At 43.4% G+C, this 19,128-nt stretch overlaps 2 protein-coding genes across 4 annotated transcripts in view; both read left to right on the forward strand.

Annotated features, from left to right (window-relative positions):
• LOC128696876 (uncharacterized) overlaps positions 1-12,850 on the forward strand; it is a 285,763-nt gene extending 272,913 nt beyond the window's left edge. For both annotated transcript variants that reach the window (XM_070096084.1, XM_070096085.1), the window contains one exon: positions 6,437-12,850. In XM_070096084.1, the coding sequence (XP_069952185.1) occupies positions 6,437-6,550 (114 nt within the window). In that variant the 3' untranslated portion in view covers positions 6,551-12,850. The remainder of the gene's footprint in view (positions 1-6,436) is intronic.
• Positions 12,851-15,089: 2,239 nt separating this feature from the next.
• Positions 15,090-19,128, forward strand: part of LOC128696831 (endoribonuclease Dcr-1) — a 127,153-nt gene continuing 123,114 nt past the window's right edge. For both annotated transcript variants that reach the window (XM_070096088.1, XM_070096087.1), the window contains exon 1: positions 15,090-15,188. The gene's annotated coding sequence lies outside the window, so the exon portion shown is untranslated. The remainder of the gene's footprint in view (positions 15,189-19,128) is intronic.

The following is a 19,128-nucleotide window of genomic DNA, read 5'->3' on the forward strand; positions in this document are numbered from 1 at the left end:
GTTAGGTGCCCCGTGGCCTGGTGGCTGAAGCTCCCGCTTCACACAGCGAGAGTCTGAGTTCGATTCCCAGTGAGGGTAGAAACATTGGGCGTTTCCTTACACTGGTTGTCTATGTTCACCATCAGTAAAATAGGTACCTGGGTGTTAGTGGACTGGTGTGGGTCGCATCCTGGGACAAAACTGACCCAATTTGCCCGAAATGCTCAGCATAAGAAGAGGTTTTCTATATAGTAGTATGTCAGTGATGTCAGCTATGGTCTGTATACCCCTCAAGGAAGGTTCCTTGATGTTGGTGAGGGGCTCTTGATTTAGGGAATTGGATCTGTGCTCCAGTTCCCCGAATTAAGCCTGAATGCCTTCCACATTCCCCCCCCCCCGGCGCTGTATAATCCTCCGGGTTTAGCGCTTCCCCTTGATTATAATAATAATAATATGGTCTGTATACCTTGTACATGTACTTGTAGAAATAAAGATATATATTAAATTAGTTTCATATAAAATACAAAGCTGTTGAAGAATTTTGCAAAAGAAAACGAACCACAAATAAAGCTTCATAGAAAATGTTTAGATTATTGCAGGACTAACTACGTGAGGAGGGCGCAGGTATCCCTGGAAAAGGTATACTAGTAGTGGTTTATTTATACGGTATCCTTTCTCCCATGCTTCTTCCTCTTTTTTGGTTCATTTCTTTTTCCTCTTCTTCAGTAAGTCATTATTTAGGCTATGTGTAAATTAACTTTAAAAAAAAAAACAGTATTTTTGAGGTCACACATATTGCGGGCATTTGGTAAGATAAGATTTTGTTCGGTTTTTTAACCCCGGAGAGTTAGCTACCCAAGATAACCCAAGAAAGTCAGTGCGTCATCGAGGACTGTCTTATTTCGACTTGGGTTCTTAAATCTTGTCTCCCAGGATGGGTCGACTAACACCCAGGTACCTACTTGCTTGCTATGTGAATGGAGAGAGCGGGTGTAAGGAACCACGCCAATGTTTCCACCCTTGCTGGGGATCGAACTACGGACAACATTCAGTGTGTGTATCTTTAGTTACTGGTCGTGGTTAACGTGATAGTGCCTCCACCTTACAGCTGCAGAACATAAGTTCGATCCCAGGATGAGTGGTACTCCGTTGTGCAGTGGTTAGCCGGCTTTGCTAACACCTCAGAGGACGGTGGGTTGCCTGGCTCACACCTCACAGGACGGTGGGTTGCCTGGCTCACACCTCACAGGACGGTGGGTTGCCTGGTTCACATCTCACAGGACGGTGGGTTGCCTGGCTCACACCTCACAGGACGGTGGGTTGCCTGGCTCACACCTCACAGGACGGCCGGGAATCGAACCCGGGCCCTCCGTGTGTGAAGCGGGAGCTTTAGCCACCAGGCCACCGGGCCACATGGGTTGCCTGGCTCACACCTCACAAGATGGTGGGTTGCCTGGCTCACACCTCACAAGATGGTGGGTTGCCTGGCTCACACCTCACAAGATGGTGGGTTGCCTGGCTCACACCTCACAGGACGGTGGGTTGCCTGGCTCACACCTCACAGGACGGTGGGTTGCCTGGCTCACACCTCACAAGACGGCGGGTTGCCTGCCTCACACCTCACAGGACTGTGGGTTGCCTGGCTCACACCTCACAAGACGGCGGGTTGCCTGGCTCACACCTCACAAGACGGCGGGTTGCCTGCCTCACACCTCACAGGACTGTGGGTTGCCTGCCTCACACCTAACAGGACTGTGGGTTGCCTGCCTCACACCTCACAGGACTGTGGGTTGCCTGCCTCACACCTCACAGGACTGTGGGTTGCCTGCCTCACACTTCACAGGACTGTGAGTTGCCTGCCTCACACCTCACAGGACTGTGGGTTGCCTGGCTCACACCTCACAGGACTTTGGGTTGCCTGCCTCACACCTCACAGGACTGTGGGTTGCCTGCCTCACACCTCACAGGACTGTGGGTTGCCTGCCTCACACCTCACAGGACTGTGGGTTGCCTGGCTCACACCTCACAGGACGGTGGGTTGCCTGGCAAACACCTCACAGGACTGTGGGTTGCCTGCCTCACACCTCATAGGACGGTGGGTTGCCTGCCTCACACCTCACAAGACGGTGGGTTGCCTGGCTCACACCTCACAAGACGGTGGGTTGCCTGGCTCACACCTCACAGGACTGTGGGTTGCCTGGCTCACACCTCACAGGACGGTGGGTTGCCTGGCTCACACATCACAGGACTGTGGGTTGCCTGCCTCACACCTCACAGGACTATGGGTTGCCTGGCTCAAACCTCACAAGACGGTGGGTTGCCTGGCTCACACCTCACAAGACGGTGGGTTGCCTGGCTCACACCTCACAGGACTGTGGGTTGCCTGGCTCACACCTCACAGGACTGTGGGTTGCCTGGCTCACACCTCACAGGACTGTGGGTTGCCTGGCTCACACCTCACAGGACTGTGGGTTGCTTGCCTCACACCTCACAGGACGGTGGGTTGCCTGGCTCACACCTCACAGGACGGTGGGTTGCCTGGCTCACACCTCACAGGACTGTGGGTTGCCTGCCTCACACCTCACAGGACTGTGGGTTCCCTGGCTCACACCTCACAGGACTGTGGGTTGCCTGGCTCACACCTCACAGGACTGTGGGTTGCCTGGCTCACACCTCACAGGACTGTGGGTTGCCTGGCTCACACCTCACAGGACTGTGGGTTGCCTGGCTCACACCTCACAGGACTGTGGGTTGCTTGCCTCACACCTCACAGGACGGTGGGTTGCCTGGCTCACACCTCACAGGACGGTGGGTTGCTTGGCTCACACCTCACAGGACTGTGGGTTGCCTGGCTCACACCTCACAGGACTGTGGGTTGCCTGGCTCACACCTCACAGGACTGTGGGTTGCCTGGCTCACACCTCACAGGACTGTGGGTTGCTTGCTTCACACCTCACAGGACGGTGGGTTGCCTGGCTCACACCTCACAGGACTGTGGGTTGCTTGCCTCACACCTCACAGGACGGTGGGTTGCCTGGCTCACACCTCACAGGACGGTGGGTTGCCTGGCTCGCACCTCACAAGACGGTGGGTTGCCTGGCTCACACCTCACAGGACTGTGGGTTGCCTGGCTCGCACCTCACAAGATGGTGGGTTGCCTGGCTCACACCTCACAGGACTGTGGGTTGCCTGGCTCACACCTCACAAGATGGTGGGTTGCCTGGCTCACACCTCACAGGACTGTGGGTTGCCTGGCTCACACCTCACAAGATGGTGGGTTGCCTGGCTCACACCTCACAAGATGGTGGGTTGCCTGGCTCACACCTCACAAGATGGTGGGTTGCCTGGCTCACACCTCACAGAACAATTATATTGTTCAGTCTATTAAAACTTAATGCAAATACCAATGTAAAAATATAACATTCTTCGGTTTTTTCTTCCATAAGTTGACTTTCGGCTGACAGTTTCCAAACATTATAAGAATATTTTCAAACGTTTCTTACATTAACCTCGTGTATTTTTTTCATTTAATGTTTAAATTTTCACTAGTTTGCTTAATCTGTAAAAGTCAACTTTAAAATATGCTGCAATACTTTGCTTTATCAAAAATTTCTTCACCTTTCCATTTTTAGGTGGCTATGAAGAAAGCTAATATATATATATATATATATATATATATATATATATATATATATATATATATATATATATATATATATATATATATATATATTTATTATTATTATTATTATTATTATTATTATTATCACACTGGCCGATTCCCACCAAGGCAGGGTGGCCCGAAAAAGAAAAACTTTCACCATCATTCACTCCATCACTGTCTTGCCAGAAGGGTGCTTTACACTACAGTTTTTAAACTGCAACATTAACACCCCTCCTTCAGAGTGCAGGCACTGTACTTCCCATCTCCAGGACTCAAGTCCGGCCTGCCGGTTTCCCTGAACCCCTTCATAAATGTTACTTTGCTCACACTCCAACAGCACGTCAAGTATTAAAAACCATTTGTCTCCATTCACTCCTATCAAACACGCTCACGCATGCCTGCTGGAAGTCCAAGCCCCTCGCACACAAAACCTCCTTTACCCCCTCCCTCCAACCTTTCCTAGGCCGACCCCTACCCCGCCTTCCTTCCACTACAGACTGATACACTCTTGGAGTCATTCTGTTTCGCTCCATTCTCTCTACATGTCCGAACCACCTCAACAACCCTTCCTCAGCCCTCTGGACAACAGTTTTGGTAATCCCGCACCTCCTCCTAACTTCCAAACTACGAATTCTCTGCATTATATTCACACCACACATTGCCCTCAGACATGACATCTCCACTGCCTCCAGCCTTCTCCTCGCTGCAACATTCATCACCTATGCTTCACACCCATATAAGAGCGTTGGTAAAACTATACTCTCATACATTCCCCTCTTTGCCTCCAAGGACAAAGTTCTTTGTCTCCACAGACTCCTAAGTGCACCACTCACCCTTTTCCCCTCATCAATTCTATGATTCACCTTATCTTTCATAGACCCATCCGCTGACACGTCCACTCCCAAATATCTGAATACATTCACCTCCTCCATACTCTCTCCTTCCAATCTGATATCCAGTCTTTCATCACCTAATCTTTTTGTTATCCTCATAACCTTACTCTCTCCTGTATTCGCTTTTAATTTTCTTCTTTTGCACACCCTACCAAATTCATCCACCAATCTCTGCAACTTCTCTTCAGAATCTCCCAAGAGCACAGTGTCATCAGCAAAGAGCAACTGTGACAACTCCCACTTTATGTGTGATTCTTTATCTTTTAACTCCACGCCTCTTGCCAAGACCCTCGCATTTACTTCTCTTACAACCCCATCTATAAATATATTAAACAACCACGGTGACATCACACATCCTTGTCTAAGGCCTACTTTTACTGGGAAATAATTTCCCTCTTTCCTACATACTCTAACTTGAGCCTCACTATCCTCATAAAAACTCTTCACTGCTTTCAGTAACCTACCTCCTACGCCATACACCTGCAACATCTGCCATATTGCCCCCCTATCCACCCTGTCATACGCCTTTTCCAAATCCATAAATGCCACAAAGACCTCTTTAGCCTTTTCTAAATACTGTTCGCTTATATGTTTCACTGTAAACACCTGGTCCACACACCCCCTACCTTTCCTAAAGCCTCCTTGTTCATCTGCTATCCTATTCTCCGTCTTACTCTTAATTCTTTCAATAATAACTCTACCATACACTTTACCAGGTATACTCAACAGACTTATCCCCCTATAATTTTTGCACTCTCTTTTGTCCCCTTTGCCTTTATACAAAGGAACTATGCATGCTCTCTGCCAATCCCTAGGTACCTTACCCTCTTCCATACATTTATTAAATAATTGCACCAACCACTCCAAAACTATATCCCCACCTGCTTTTAACATTTCTATCTTTATCCCATCAATCCCGGCTGCCTTACCCCCTTTCTTTTTACCTACTGCCTCACGAACTTCCCCCACACTCACAACTGGCTCTTCCTCACTCCTACAAGATGTTATTCCTCCTTGCCCTATACACGAAATCACAGCTTCCCTATCTATATATATATATATATATATATATATATATATATATATATATATATATATATATATATATATATATATATATATATATATATATATATATTTAATGTTTAACATACAATTCAAGCTTATCTCCGCTGAGACTTAAGCTTAATACCTTTGAATTTTGGATAGAAAGTTTCTGATTCTATATCAAGTGATGTTAAACAGATTATGAAGGTAAAAATAATGTAAACAAAAGAATGACGATGGTTGAGAGTTATAAATGTTTCTTAGGAACAATCTACAACACAACAGCTGCAAGGAAATGCCTAATATTTTCATTCGTCCCGGGTTCAAACCCGGTCCCTTCAGTTGTGAGTCTCTTGAATCACTCCTCCAGGACCCGGGTTCGAACCCTGGATGAGCGGAAAAGTTTCCTTAAACTCCTTGCCCCTGTTCACCTAACAGTAAGTAGGTACATAGGTGTTAGCACATCCTGAAGAGGATCAAATAATCTAAATGAACATAAGCCGGGTGGATTAGTAACCCACCCGGGTTAAAAATCCTGATGAAATATTATAATGCACCCCAGTTATTAAAATCATGGGGAAGCTAATACCCCATAAGGATCATGCAGCACATGGGGAATGGGAGATAAGGGAGATGTTCCAGTTCCTTGGATCGAGAACCTTTCACTGGCATCAGAGCACCACCTTGAAGAGACTTAGTTACGATGCTGCAGTGATGTAACCGATTATTGTTCAGAAATTTAATTGTTGTATGATCCCTATAAATTCAGCCCAAATTTTCGAAAATAATGCCAATTGTGTGAATTTTATTATTGCTTAGCGATGAAAATTCTAATTCTCATCCGACTTTCCAGAACGGCGTAGGAGGCGAGGACGAAGGAGAAGGAAGCAGCGAAATGATGAATGGAGCGTCGCCACTGCCCCAGCACGTGGACATGGAACAGGGCGAGGCGCTGGTGACCCAGTGAGCCTTGTCACCCCATGCACACTACCCTCACCGCACCTCACCACACTTTCCTGCTCCCCCTCCCCTCATCCCATGTCTCCCCTCTGCTACCCTCACTCACCACCATTACGACAGCCATGGAGAACAGCGCAAAGTCGTCCAAGAAACCTCGTGGCCGGATCGTGAAGTCGCCTGCGACTTCTAGTGGTGTTAACTTGATGGACCTTGGTTAACAAGAACATTGCCTCAGCATCTTCCGGCAAAATAATACCCTATATCTTTTTTGCAAACTATTGCGCGTTTTCTCCTGGATGTGTATTTTTCTGTAATTTAGGTTCATATAATCAAAGTATATTCAGTCAGCAATGTTTTTTGCTTCAGAGAAATGAAATCACAGGTAACAGCATTATGGTCTCCAAAATGTAGCGATCTGAAAGCCTCTAGCGGCAAGTAGGTCGGCTCAAGGTCACGACATGCACAACTGCCTTAAGACTGACATACACAGCAAATCGTAGTTGTGTTCCTTGAACTGTTCATTATAATCTTTCCCAATTCATCACTCTCAGTTGTCGGATGGCGAAATACTCTATATAGTATAGATGTACAATTGTATAGGCATATTGAGGGGGACAGTATAATAGAGACGGGCAGTGAAGATCTCAGTGTGTGATCAGCCCCCATAGCTGTTGTGGCCCTCCACGCTGCCGCCAGGGTCGCAATGGGACTAGAATAGTTGAGCAGATGAGAGGTCGTACCGGGTCCAAATCTGCTAAGGATCTTCAAATGACCACCAGCAAGAACTCATTATTTTGTACGTGCAGCCCACTCACGATCAAGTTTCCAGGGACGCTTGTATCGGTGAATTCTGTTTACCCTAGTAATAATGAACCACCATACCTTGGTAGTGGCAATGTAGCGTACCCTGAAACGTTGAAAGCCTGGACACTGGTAGTGTGAAAATGTCGTGATTTAATAGTGGTAAATTGAAGTACATGGTTATACATATCCCGTTAGAAGTGAGCTGTACCGTGACGGCGAAGCTTCACAGCTCTGTGAAATCAGTGAAGTGTCATTAAATGGTAGCAACAAGACATTGCATTTGGTACAGTACCTCAGTAGTGGTGAATTTTTCACCCTTGCAGAAGGGTATAGTAACCCAGTATCAATGAAGTATCTTACCCAGTCAGTGGTGAGGTACAACAGCTTGATATTGGAAAATTATTGTGCCCTGGTAGCGGTGTGGTCTAGTCTCATAATCTAGTCTACTTAGTATTTCAATTAAACTATAATGTAGGTGAGAAATACAAAGAGTGGACGTTTGTGGTCATAACAGTATCAGACTTCCAAAGGCTCTTCTAAGTCGCAAAAGATAAACGAAGGCCCACTAAGTCATTAATTTATAAAGATTTATGTATTTTGTTCATGTTGTGAGTGTAGGAGAAAACTATTTAGAAATAATTTGGAAGACATATCGTAAGGGATTTTGTTTTGTTTCTTATAAATAAGATATGAAAATTTTGTTTCTTAGTGGCAACATTTGTTTGTATATTTACAACCGGGATCACATATGGCGTCAGTATTATTCAAGATGATAGGAGCAATCATTCAAATGCTGTGATGTGAACATTAGGGTAAATTTTGTCACTTTGAACCATTACTAGATGAAATAATAGATTAGACTCTTTTCATAATGAATCTTTATAGAGTGAAGATTCTCTTATCAAAGTTTAAAAAAAAAAAAGACATGTTGTAGAGATCTGTTCCGTACGTTTCCTTAAGGCATCAACGAAGACCCCAGCCCGGACTCTCACCACCGCCTGAAGCACCTCTGGCGGCATGGCTAGCGAAGTTCGACTGTGACGTCACGCAAGTTAACATTAGAGAGATCCTAGTGCCTCTTCCACCAATTGCAAAAAAAAAAAACTTGTTCAGTGTCACCTGCGTGACGTCATACTTGATTACCGTCGGCCTCTGACCTCACTCCTGCGGGCAGATGACGCTAGCTGCTCGTGGACAGTGTTGAGAGTGACATATCTTCATGTTAAAAGTTATCTGAAGGTCTTGTGTAGTACTGAAGCACCATGACTTGAAAATACATATGACAATCGGTTTTCCATCACCAATACTGGAAAAGCTACAGTATAACCAGTTTATGAATATTTTAGCTATTACTCTTAATATTCCAGCCATGTTGACGGCTGTCTAATGTAATACATATCAAGGTTAGGTGTAAGGAAATTATAGCAGTTTGGTAGAGGGAGGGGTAATGACGTAACTCGGCGTTCGTGTTAGCAGTGTAGGAGTTAGGGAGGGGGTCACTGTGCCAAAAAGTATGATAGACTTGCTAAAACTGAGTAGCCATAGAATTTAAAGTGGGATTCGTGCAGACGCAAATGCCCAGTAAATAACTGGATTTAGGGGACAAAGTAGCATTGTAGGTGACTATAGATGCCCCTTTCGTGCGGTGATGGACATGGCTGACTGAGTCCCGAGAACTCATGACAATCTGAGGGATTTTTTCTCGTGACTATTTTTTTGTTTCTATCTCATGACTTGGTGGACAGCCGCTTACCGCTCAAGTGCTCGTCAGGTTGCAAGTGTCGTGTCAGAGTTCGGGCCCCGTGTGGAAGACTTCTGCTTATTGAGGAATAAGATTTAATGAAGATCGCTAAAGATCGCCTTCGTTTCGTGTACAAATCTCTCAAATGATCTGTGAAGACATGGCTTTGTTGGTTGTTTAAAGGATAACTTTAGAATTAGGTACATATCATCAATCATGTCTTTGTCTTAGAGTCGCAGTCTGATCAGCTGATGTGTGTTTTGCGTTGTAAGTCATCAGGAGGTATATCTGTGCTGTGAAAAGAATAACAAGCCTTACAGGGCTCATCCGAAACTCACAACAGCTGGTTGGGTTGGGTTTAGTCCTATAATCTATGTTGATTTGAAATTTGGATTGAACATCCCCCTTTGTAGTTGTTAAGGGATAACGACAATAACTTATTGGGATATCAGTAGTTCTCCAATTTGAGGTATTTCTGATAAAACTCCAGTTAAATGGTGCACATTTAGCGAATCTTCGTAACTGGCAAAGTGCCCAGTTTGTTAGCAGTCTCGACGGACCCCGAGTCTCTTAGTCTCTTTTCATACAAAGTTGAGCGACCTTAAAGCGCTCTAACTTTCTAAAACTAGTCATAGAAGTATATCATCGAACTTGTTTTCCTTTCTCCCTATATGTGAGGAGATCTTCACCTCCTGAGCCTTAAAGGAAGGCCGAGAGTGATACCTTGCCTTCCAAGGGCAGCAGAAGGGGCCACAAACTTCCCCCTAACAGCAGAGGTGAGGCCGAGAGTTGGCGAGCTACTCACACATGCCGTTGTCCTTGTACCTACGTAGAAGGAAAGGATAGGGACGGCTCAGCATTTTACTTAGTTACCCCCTCGCCCTTCCTTCTCCTACCTCCCGTTCTCAGTAGACGTGCTGTGGTGTTGCAGCCAATGATAATATCCTAATGTGGCCATTCTTCTTTTTATCTTCTGTAATGTTTCACGAATATCGGTTTAGAGAAAAAGACAGCAAATGCTGAAAATCTTAAAGGTGCATAACGTATAAATATATTAGCTAGTGAGGGAATTATTGTGTGTGTTGCGTGTGTTTGTGTATGTTTCGTATGGTTGGTGTGCATTGTGCGCGTTGTGTGCGAAATTATCTAGATGTGATTACCATACCTATTTATATCTAAATAAGAGGAGCTATGCTCATGGTGTCTTGTCTTTAATCATATTTGTTTTTTTTTTAAATTTCCAGAGGATGTAGCTTTTATCTCCTCTTTTTATCTCATTCCATTTTTCTACCAGTCTGTAAAAACTTCCATGCATACTTTGGGCACTGCTTTGTCCTCGTTTAACAAATGTGTGTGTGTGTGTGTGTGTGTGTGTGTGTGTGTGTGTACCTGCTCCTAGTTGGGGTTGCAGTAGTGGTGACTCTTGGCCCATCTCTCACTAACACATGAACGGTCACCGTAAATTAATGGCTTCATTTTCACTATCGAATTTGCTTCCACCACTTTCTCATGCAGACTGTTCCGCTTCCTAACCAACCTCACACACATTCATCTGGTTTTTTTTCTTTCCATTTTTGCGCTCGTGTGTGTGTGTGTGTGTGTGTATGTATGTATGCGTGCAGTTATGCTTGCCTTTTCTAGTATCAATTCATAACGCCAGAATCATACAATCTTTAATATAATGGACTTCCTTTAGATTTGCCCATTTTCTGAAGTTGCATTACATATAATAAATAACTTTGAAAGCGCATCTATCGTCTATTTCTTTGGAGTGCTTCTTTATAATCTGCTGTTCGTGAAACATAAGAAATAGGAGAATGGCCTAATTTAAACCTAGTATTAGTACCGTAACTCAACATTTTTACATGACCACTAATATTAAAGGAGGAGTTCCATGTTAAAGGGGTTTCCTGTGTGAAAGATCTTGAAGAACAATAAACCCAAGTATCAGTTACACTCATGTGGTGGGGAGGCATGGCAATGCAGACTAGCTGTCGAAGCATCGTCATTTGCAAAATCTGGTCAGGAGACTGCGGTAGTTAACCTGTCAAAGCTGTGTCCTCAAGGATGTGGTTTTGGGGCCACATCAGTTGTGGTTCGTCCTGGGGACGGTTTCGGGGACGCACAAGTGATGAGGGAACAATCCTCGCCAGCTTCGCCAACTGCTTGTTGAACTACGTACCCAACGTATGTCTGCCTCATCAAAAGAAGGGACCTCAATCTCAACACCTTACACATGCTGGCAACTGTTTAAGAATCAACGTGTTACCTGCTTGTAAACTCCCCATCCCTAGATAAATTTTGTGGCTCCCGAAGGTATGCAGAAAAAAGATTGTGCATGTTAATAAACATGTTAATCCTTGTGTTTTCTAGGAAGACTATCCTCTGGTACTTTAGGTTGCTTGTACGACAAAGCAGTGCCCACTTTTCTATTGCTAGCCACTGAATGTCGTTCACTGATTTTTCTGTGTTCTGTGTCATTCTCAGAGTTTAAACACTGAAGTTAGCTAATCTTGGGAGGTTTATATAGTGCTTTAGTTTTTAAACTTCCATACCTCTATTCATTAACACTAAACAAAATCAAAGTTAAATTGATTGGTTATAATCTTTTTATCTATTCGCTTTGACTGTTATGTTGCAGAGTTCTTTTATTTCCTAGAGTACAGTAGACTGTCCTGCTGTATAGTACAGAGTACAGTTTGCTGTGTTGCTGTATGGTACAGAGTACAGTTGACTGTGCTGTTATATAGTACTATCACACTGTCAGCAATAAATCACATGGTGTAATAATTCGTGTCACGTGTACGAGGGAAATGATTGATGATAATGTGGGCGGTATACAACTGCAAAGGCTTCCCATGTCTAGATGATAACGAAAAGTTATTTTATATTCATAAATATATATATATATATATATATATATATATATATATATATATATATATATATATATATATATATATATATATATATATATATATATATATACTCTTTCACTTTGTCAGGATGCGTTACTGTCGTAAATACACTGATCACTGTACACCTTGACATGAGGCGTTGCTGTGACACTGGTCACTGCAAGCCTTGACATGAGGCGTTGCTGTGACACTGGTCACTGTACACCTTGGCATGAGATGTTGCTGTGACATTGGTCACTGCAAGCCTTGACATGAGGCGTTGCTGTGACACTGGTCACTGTACACCTTGGCATGAGGTGTTGCTGTGACACTGGTCACTGTACACCTTGGCATGAGATGTTGCTGTGACACTGGTCACTGCAAGCCTTGACATGAGATGTTGCTGTGACACTGGTCACTGCAAGCCTTGACATGAGATGTTGCTGTGACACTGGTCACTGCAAGCCTTGACATGAGATGTTGCTGTGACACTGGTCACTGCAAGCCTTGACATGAGATGTTGCTGTGACACTGGTCACTGCAAGCCTTGACATGAGATGTTGCTGTGACACTGGTCACTGTATGCCACAACTCAGAAGTAGCCAACAATCAATACCAACTGTAAATTTAATTTTCATAAATCTTACTGAGGGCCAACATTGATAACTTACGACACTAATCTCATAACACAAATTAGAAGATCCATATTTCGGGAAATTATTGGAGTGGTCTTCAGTCCGTCTCTCAAGATGTCATTCAGGACCTATTGTTTGGCGGTGGTCATATTTGTATACATTACTGTGTTAGGTGTATGTTACTATAATGAATGTTTTGTAACAGTTGGAAAGTAAAAATTGTTACGACTTATGTTGTTTTCATTGTACCTCTTACTAGCGTTTAGTTATGGTGATGATAATAATTGTACCCCATTAAGTAATTCATGTTAAACGCTAAACCCATGTGGGGCAGTTCAGGGCAAGACGTGGTGGAAGCGCGAGACAGATTCTCTTGTAATTTGTACTCACCTTGATATTTCTCTCATCTGCTTCTAAGAGATCATAAAATGCTTTCTGGGAAGGTAAAAAAAAAAAAAGTGTTGGAACAAACGCTGGTTCGGATATGGTTTCGCTCTTTGTAGAGCTTCATACAGTCAAGTCATGACTTAGGCTCTGCTTGGATCGAAACCTGGTGCCAATAAGAGTTTGTTCTGCAAATTGTCTTTTGTCCACTGTTGTAGGTTTAACGCTTTTTTATTATAGTAATGCTCACTGTTGTCAGTGGTGCGACATTGGCTTCACGCATGTGGAAGAAAAAAAAGTGAGTCAAAGGGCACCATTTTGACATATTGGCAGTTATGTGGTTAAAAAAAAGGAGTCTACTCTCCATTGAAAAAGAAGTCTAGGCTCCAGTGAAAAGGAAGTCTACTCTCCAGTGAAAAAGAAGTCTAGGCTCCAGTGAAAAGGAAGTCTACTCTCCAGTGAAAAAGAAGTCTAGGCTCCAGTGAAAAGGAGCCTAGGCTTCATGAACGTGTTAAGGTTAGACAGGATCATGTGGGGAGGTGCTCTGATCCTCATCAAGGGCTCTCCATCCAAGGAATTGAATTTATTTTTCCTTGGATTGAACCAGATTGCCTGTTCACCCAGGAACTCTTTAGAAGACCCCTGTGGGCTTAGCGCTTTCCCGTAAATGCAAAAAATGTAAATGATAATAGTCGATTTCTTAAGATTGGTCAGTCCAGGTGAATTGCAGCCTTAATTGTGCAGTAGATAGGCTTTAAACCTAATACCATAAAGATGAAGGGGTGCCATGATATTGATGAAGAGCTCTTGATTCAAAGAAGTAGATTATTATTATAATCATGGGGGAGCGCTAAGCCCGTAGGATTATATAGCGCATGTGGGGGGGGATGGAAGGTATTCATGCTCAGTTCAGGGAACTGGAGCCCAGATTTAATTCCCTAGATCAAGAGCCCCTCACCAGCGTCAAGGAAGTAGAGCTATCCTCTCCTTCCTAGGATGAAATTAAGCCTGAATTCCTTCCATTCCCCCCTCCCCCACAGGAGCTATATAATCCCTACGGGTTTAGCGTTCCTCATAATAATAATAATAGTAATGTGACTGCTACGGGAACGAAATGGGGTGTTGGGTAATGGGGTCTAAAAGTCTGTCAACCAAACTAAGATCATTAAGGGGTCACGGTCACCTTTTCCCCCAGACAAAAATAGTAATTCAATTTCTAAAATAAGGATTAAAGTATACTTTCAACATATATACACTGAGAGAAATACGTCCCTTAGGGTGTATATCCAGTGACATCTACGGATACAGAACTTCCCTGATATTTAATAATTCAAACAAAGGATGTAATAATATAATATCTTTATTTACTACAAGTTATACAGATCCAGCTGATGTCAATGATATACTGCTATATAGAAAGCTCACTGTTTTGCTGAGTATTTCGGGAAAATTAAGTCAGTTTTGTCCCAGGATGCGACACACCAATCGACTAGCACCCAGGTACCCATTTTACTGATGGGTGATCATAGACAACCGGTGTAAGGAAACACGTCCGATGTTTCCAACCCTTTGCCGGGAATCGAACCCGGACACTTACCGTGTGAAGCGAAATCTTTTGCCACCAGGCCACGGGGCACCGTAGTGCTTGGCCATAAGAAAGGATCGTCCCTATTCTGGATAGATTATGTATTATATGTTCCTCGTATACAGCTTCACGAAATCTCTCAATGTATATACACTGACAGATTTCGTAAATCCCTATTTTAGTGTTTAAAGTAGTTTTGGCCTGTGGTGAACATATTATATACAGTGTTAATGACGTTAGTATAGTCATAGGCTCTGACCTGACAAGCAAGCAACCAGCGTCAGCATACGATATATACACCGAGAGATGTATTATCCTTGGTGTATGTATGGTGAGAGAAATACACCTACTTTAATCCCTATTTATGGGGTTAAGGTATTTTTGTCTAATAATGAAAAGGTTATGTACAGCCTTAATAACCCTAATGTAATCGATGGACTTTAAACCAGCATTAACCAGCCAACAAGCCTGACCCAGCAAGTAACCAACATCAGTTAGTCATCAGCTCGTGGGGTGTACACGTCAAGCTTCTCTTATGTCTTCAGTCTTTTGGAGGCTGCTTCTCTGACTAACTTAGAAATGTGTTCACCAAATTAGGGGTAAGTAGACAGAAGGAAGTTTGGGACAGAACGTAATAAGATTGATGAAGGTATTGGGGTAGTTAGAAAACAGAAACACGTAGCCTGACCCCTCAAGGGAGTTTGCTAGAAGCTGATGAAGGGTTCTTGGTCCCAGGAATCGCAGTTATACCCTCCCTGCAGGGGGAAAAAAACAGTTGCTCATTCTTTTACATAACACTGTTACGGTAGCACATATGACGTTATTAGTGATATACTAGCGTTGATTTGGTGAATGGTATGATTTGTGTCGGCAAAATAAACACTTTAGTTTGAAAGGAAGGTACCAAAAGTTGGCAGATGTGTTGGAAAGAGTCGACTGTCTCCCAGACTTGTATAAGGACCAAGGGAGACTAATTTGGGAAGAAACTGTTCAGGACACAAGGAACGATAACGTAGCATTCTAGAAGACAAACTTTAATCAAATTGATTGGATTTTCTTGACTGGGAATCTAGCGTCAAACGACATCTTAAGAGGTAATTTAAGCTTGTTTTTTAAAGCAGTTTATGATAGAACCAACGAGGGAAATAACCTGCTTCATTTGGTGCTGGTTAAAAATGATACCCCTATTAATAATCTAAAGATTACAGATGAACTTTGGCGAGAGAACGCAAACTAAATACCTTTAGTAATGAATGGAAGCATTATAGTAGGGGTACTTCAGTAACAGCCCCAAATTTAGCAGATTAAAGTGGGCTCAAAGAACACCTGTCATAGAGCATTTATTCCGTATAGAGAAATAAGATCGAATAGAAATGATCCGAAATGGATGGACAATAGGATCAAGCATCTCTTAGGGCATAAGAAAGGAGTTTATAGCTTTATCAAAAGAGGTGAGGGTCATGAATCAATATACTACTCACATTAAGACGGAGGTTAAATAATGGATGGGGGGAGGATAAGACAAGTTACACGGGACTATGTAATTAAAGTTGCTAAACTTTAGAAAAACCCGAAAGGGTTTTTCCAGTCCCTAACCTCCTACTGATTTAACACTTACCTTGGCTAAAATAAACGAGTACAGAGCAAATTAATTAAAAAAAAAGTGGGGGGGGGGGGGGCCGTACAGGGTACTTTTTCAAGGGAGGCTCCTCGAAGCCACTGAGGAGGGGGAGCTCTTGATCCATGGAACTGGACCTTCTTTCCTCTTCCTTGGATTGAATCTGAATACCTCCCATTCTCCAGGCACTAAGACCCCTCCAGGGTTATCGCTCCCCTCCTAAATATAGCGTAATTAGGATTGCATCGTTAGTGTTTTTTTTTTTGGGGGGGGGGAGTGGGGGGAGGTCTGAATTCAAATTGATAATGGCGGGAGAGGCACCAAGGGAAGGCTGAAACCATAGAAATCTCATCAGCCCACAATAATAATAATAATAATAATAATAATTAGATAAATTATGGCCACTGCACGATCCGAGAAAGACATTCCCCCTCGTACTGCATAACTCCAGTCCCCTGCACGTCAGTGTATGTGAAAATATTAGTGTAGACTGCGTCTTAAGTGTCTACTGCAGTTATTAGCATTGAAGATTGAAGCAAATCAGATATGATTCTCACAAGTTGTCACATTGGCACTAAAATCCCAATTTTTCGATGGAACTCGCAACTAGGACATACACAGTCCTAAACTAATTCAAACCTTCCACTAATTAGAAGCACCGACTTTGAAGCCAAACTAGAGAGGAATTCTCTTGATATCTCTAAGAGACCGACACCCTAAAATGCCCCCAGAACATTAAGCTTAAAGCCGCTCGGAATTTGCGCCCCTCAAGGGAGGGGTGCAGGGGTCCTTGATGCTAGTAAGGGGCTCTTGATCTAGGGAATTGGATCTGTACTCCAGTTCCCCGTATTGAGCCTGAATACCTTCCATCCCTCCCACACAGGCGCTGTGTAATCCCTACAGGTTTAGCTCTCCACCATAACAATCAGAATATGCATTATCAAAGCTGAAAGCGATGAAGAGTGAAGACAATTGGACGAGACAAATTATCGGGTGACATCCCTCAAGGAAGGTTCCTTGAAGCTGGTGAGGGGTTCTTGATCTAGGGAATTGGATCTGTGCTCCAGTTCCCTGAATTGTGCCCGAATACCCTCCACCCCCCTACATGCGCTGTATAATCATACGGGTTTAGCGCTCCCCAAAGATTATAATAATTATAATAATATCGGGTGAAAATCAGCATTTCATTTTTTTCAAATAGACCCCTGACTGTCTTCAAGACCCCTGGCTGTCTTCAAGACCCCTGGCTGTCTTCAAGACCCCTGGCTCTCTTCAAGACCCCTGGCTCTCTTCAAGACCCCTGGCTCTCTTCAAGACCCCTGGCTCTCTTCAAGACCCCTGGCTCTCTTCAAGAAGGCGCTGGACAGGTACCTCAAGTCAGTGCCTGACCAGCTGGGCTGTGATTCGTACGACGGGTTCCGTGGGACCAATAGTAACATCCTGGTTGACCAGGCCTTGATCCACCTTGAAGCCTGGTCACAGACAGGGCCGCGGGGGCGCTGACCCCCGAAACTCTCTCCAGGTATACTCCAGGTAAAATAAGGGTAAATTGGGACGAATACAAGCCAAGTCGATCTTTTCTCTTAAGTATAGCAGCGCTGTATAGCCCTTGTGGCTTAGCGCTTCTTTTTTATTATAATAATTATCTAAGTATAATTTATCAGATTTTGAAATTCAAGCAAGTTTATTAAAACACATGTACATACAAGTGCATACACAGTGTAAATTACTTAGAATAACCCAGTAAAGTCAACAATTGTGAGTTATTTTTGCTATCAGAAGAGTCTCCGGTTTTTTCACATAAATCAATATTATTAATATAGTTGGGAAGTTAAAATTTACCCAGCCTAAAATCATCAAGGCTTCCTACGAGGGTAAACATATTAGAACCATATATGTTTAAAACCGACCAAAAAGGTATTCCCCAGTTATTGTACAGAATTTAATAAAATACGCGCCTACAGCCAAAAGCCAAGAATTTCTTCTCCATTTTACAAGATGAATCAGCCAAATCACGGTACGGGTGGGGTTAGAACCCATGGCAAGCGAATCGTAAAACTCAAGGCCAGTGCGTAAGCCACTTGTTCCAAGAACAAGTTACGCTAGCGTAACTTGTTCCTGGAACTTGCGATCTGTGAGATTACTTGCACTAACTTGTTTGTTTTTCTGCATAAGAAAGTCTCTCTCGAGCCTACTTTTATGTTTGAAAGTCTTCTTGCAGTGAGGCATTGGTGAATGGTGGGTGTTCTAGGTCGCCGAACCATCCATCGGTCTTAGGTCAATACAGTTCGATTGAAGTTCGTTTTGTATTATTGTTCTCAGACTGTTAACTGACAGCCCAAGATGATAATCTTCTCCCTCCTTGAAAGCATCTGAAGACTAATGTGAGACGGAGTCCACAGAAGATACACTCCGACTTCACTGTCCACAGCCCCTGTGTCTAGCTTCTGACACAAATATGTCACAATTTATACTGAAGGAGATGAGAATATCTATGGATGATGGGGAATCAGTTACAATTTGTCAATATCTGTGTGATCCTTTTGGATGTAGCACTTTCATTATTATTACACAGTCATATACGAAAAATATTTGCTTATTTTTTTTTTTAAATTACGAAAATCTAGGTTCATAAAATTGCTTTAAAGTGGCTAGAGGCAAACGTAAATTTATAAAATTTGAATAAAATCCAGGATGCTGGGAATAAATAAAACACCTCATTTAATGGGAGCGCTTGAGGTTCCTAAACCTGTACTCCCTGGAACGCAGGCGGGAGAGATACATGATTATATACACCTGGAAAATCCTAGAGGGACTAGTACCGAACTTGCACACGAAAATCACTCACTACGAAAGCAAAAGACTTGGCAGACGATGCAACATCCCCCCAATGAAAAGCAGGGGTGTCACTAGCACGTTAA

The sequence above is a fragment of the Cherax quadricarinatus genome, chromosome 52 (genome assembly GCF_038502225.1).
Source record: "Cherax quadricarinatus isolate ZL_2023a chromosome 52, ASM3850222v1, whole genome shotgun sequence".
Lineage (NCBI taxonomy): Eukaryota > Metazoa > Arthropoda > Malacostraca > Decapoda > Parastacidae > Cherax > Cherax quadricarinatus.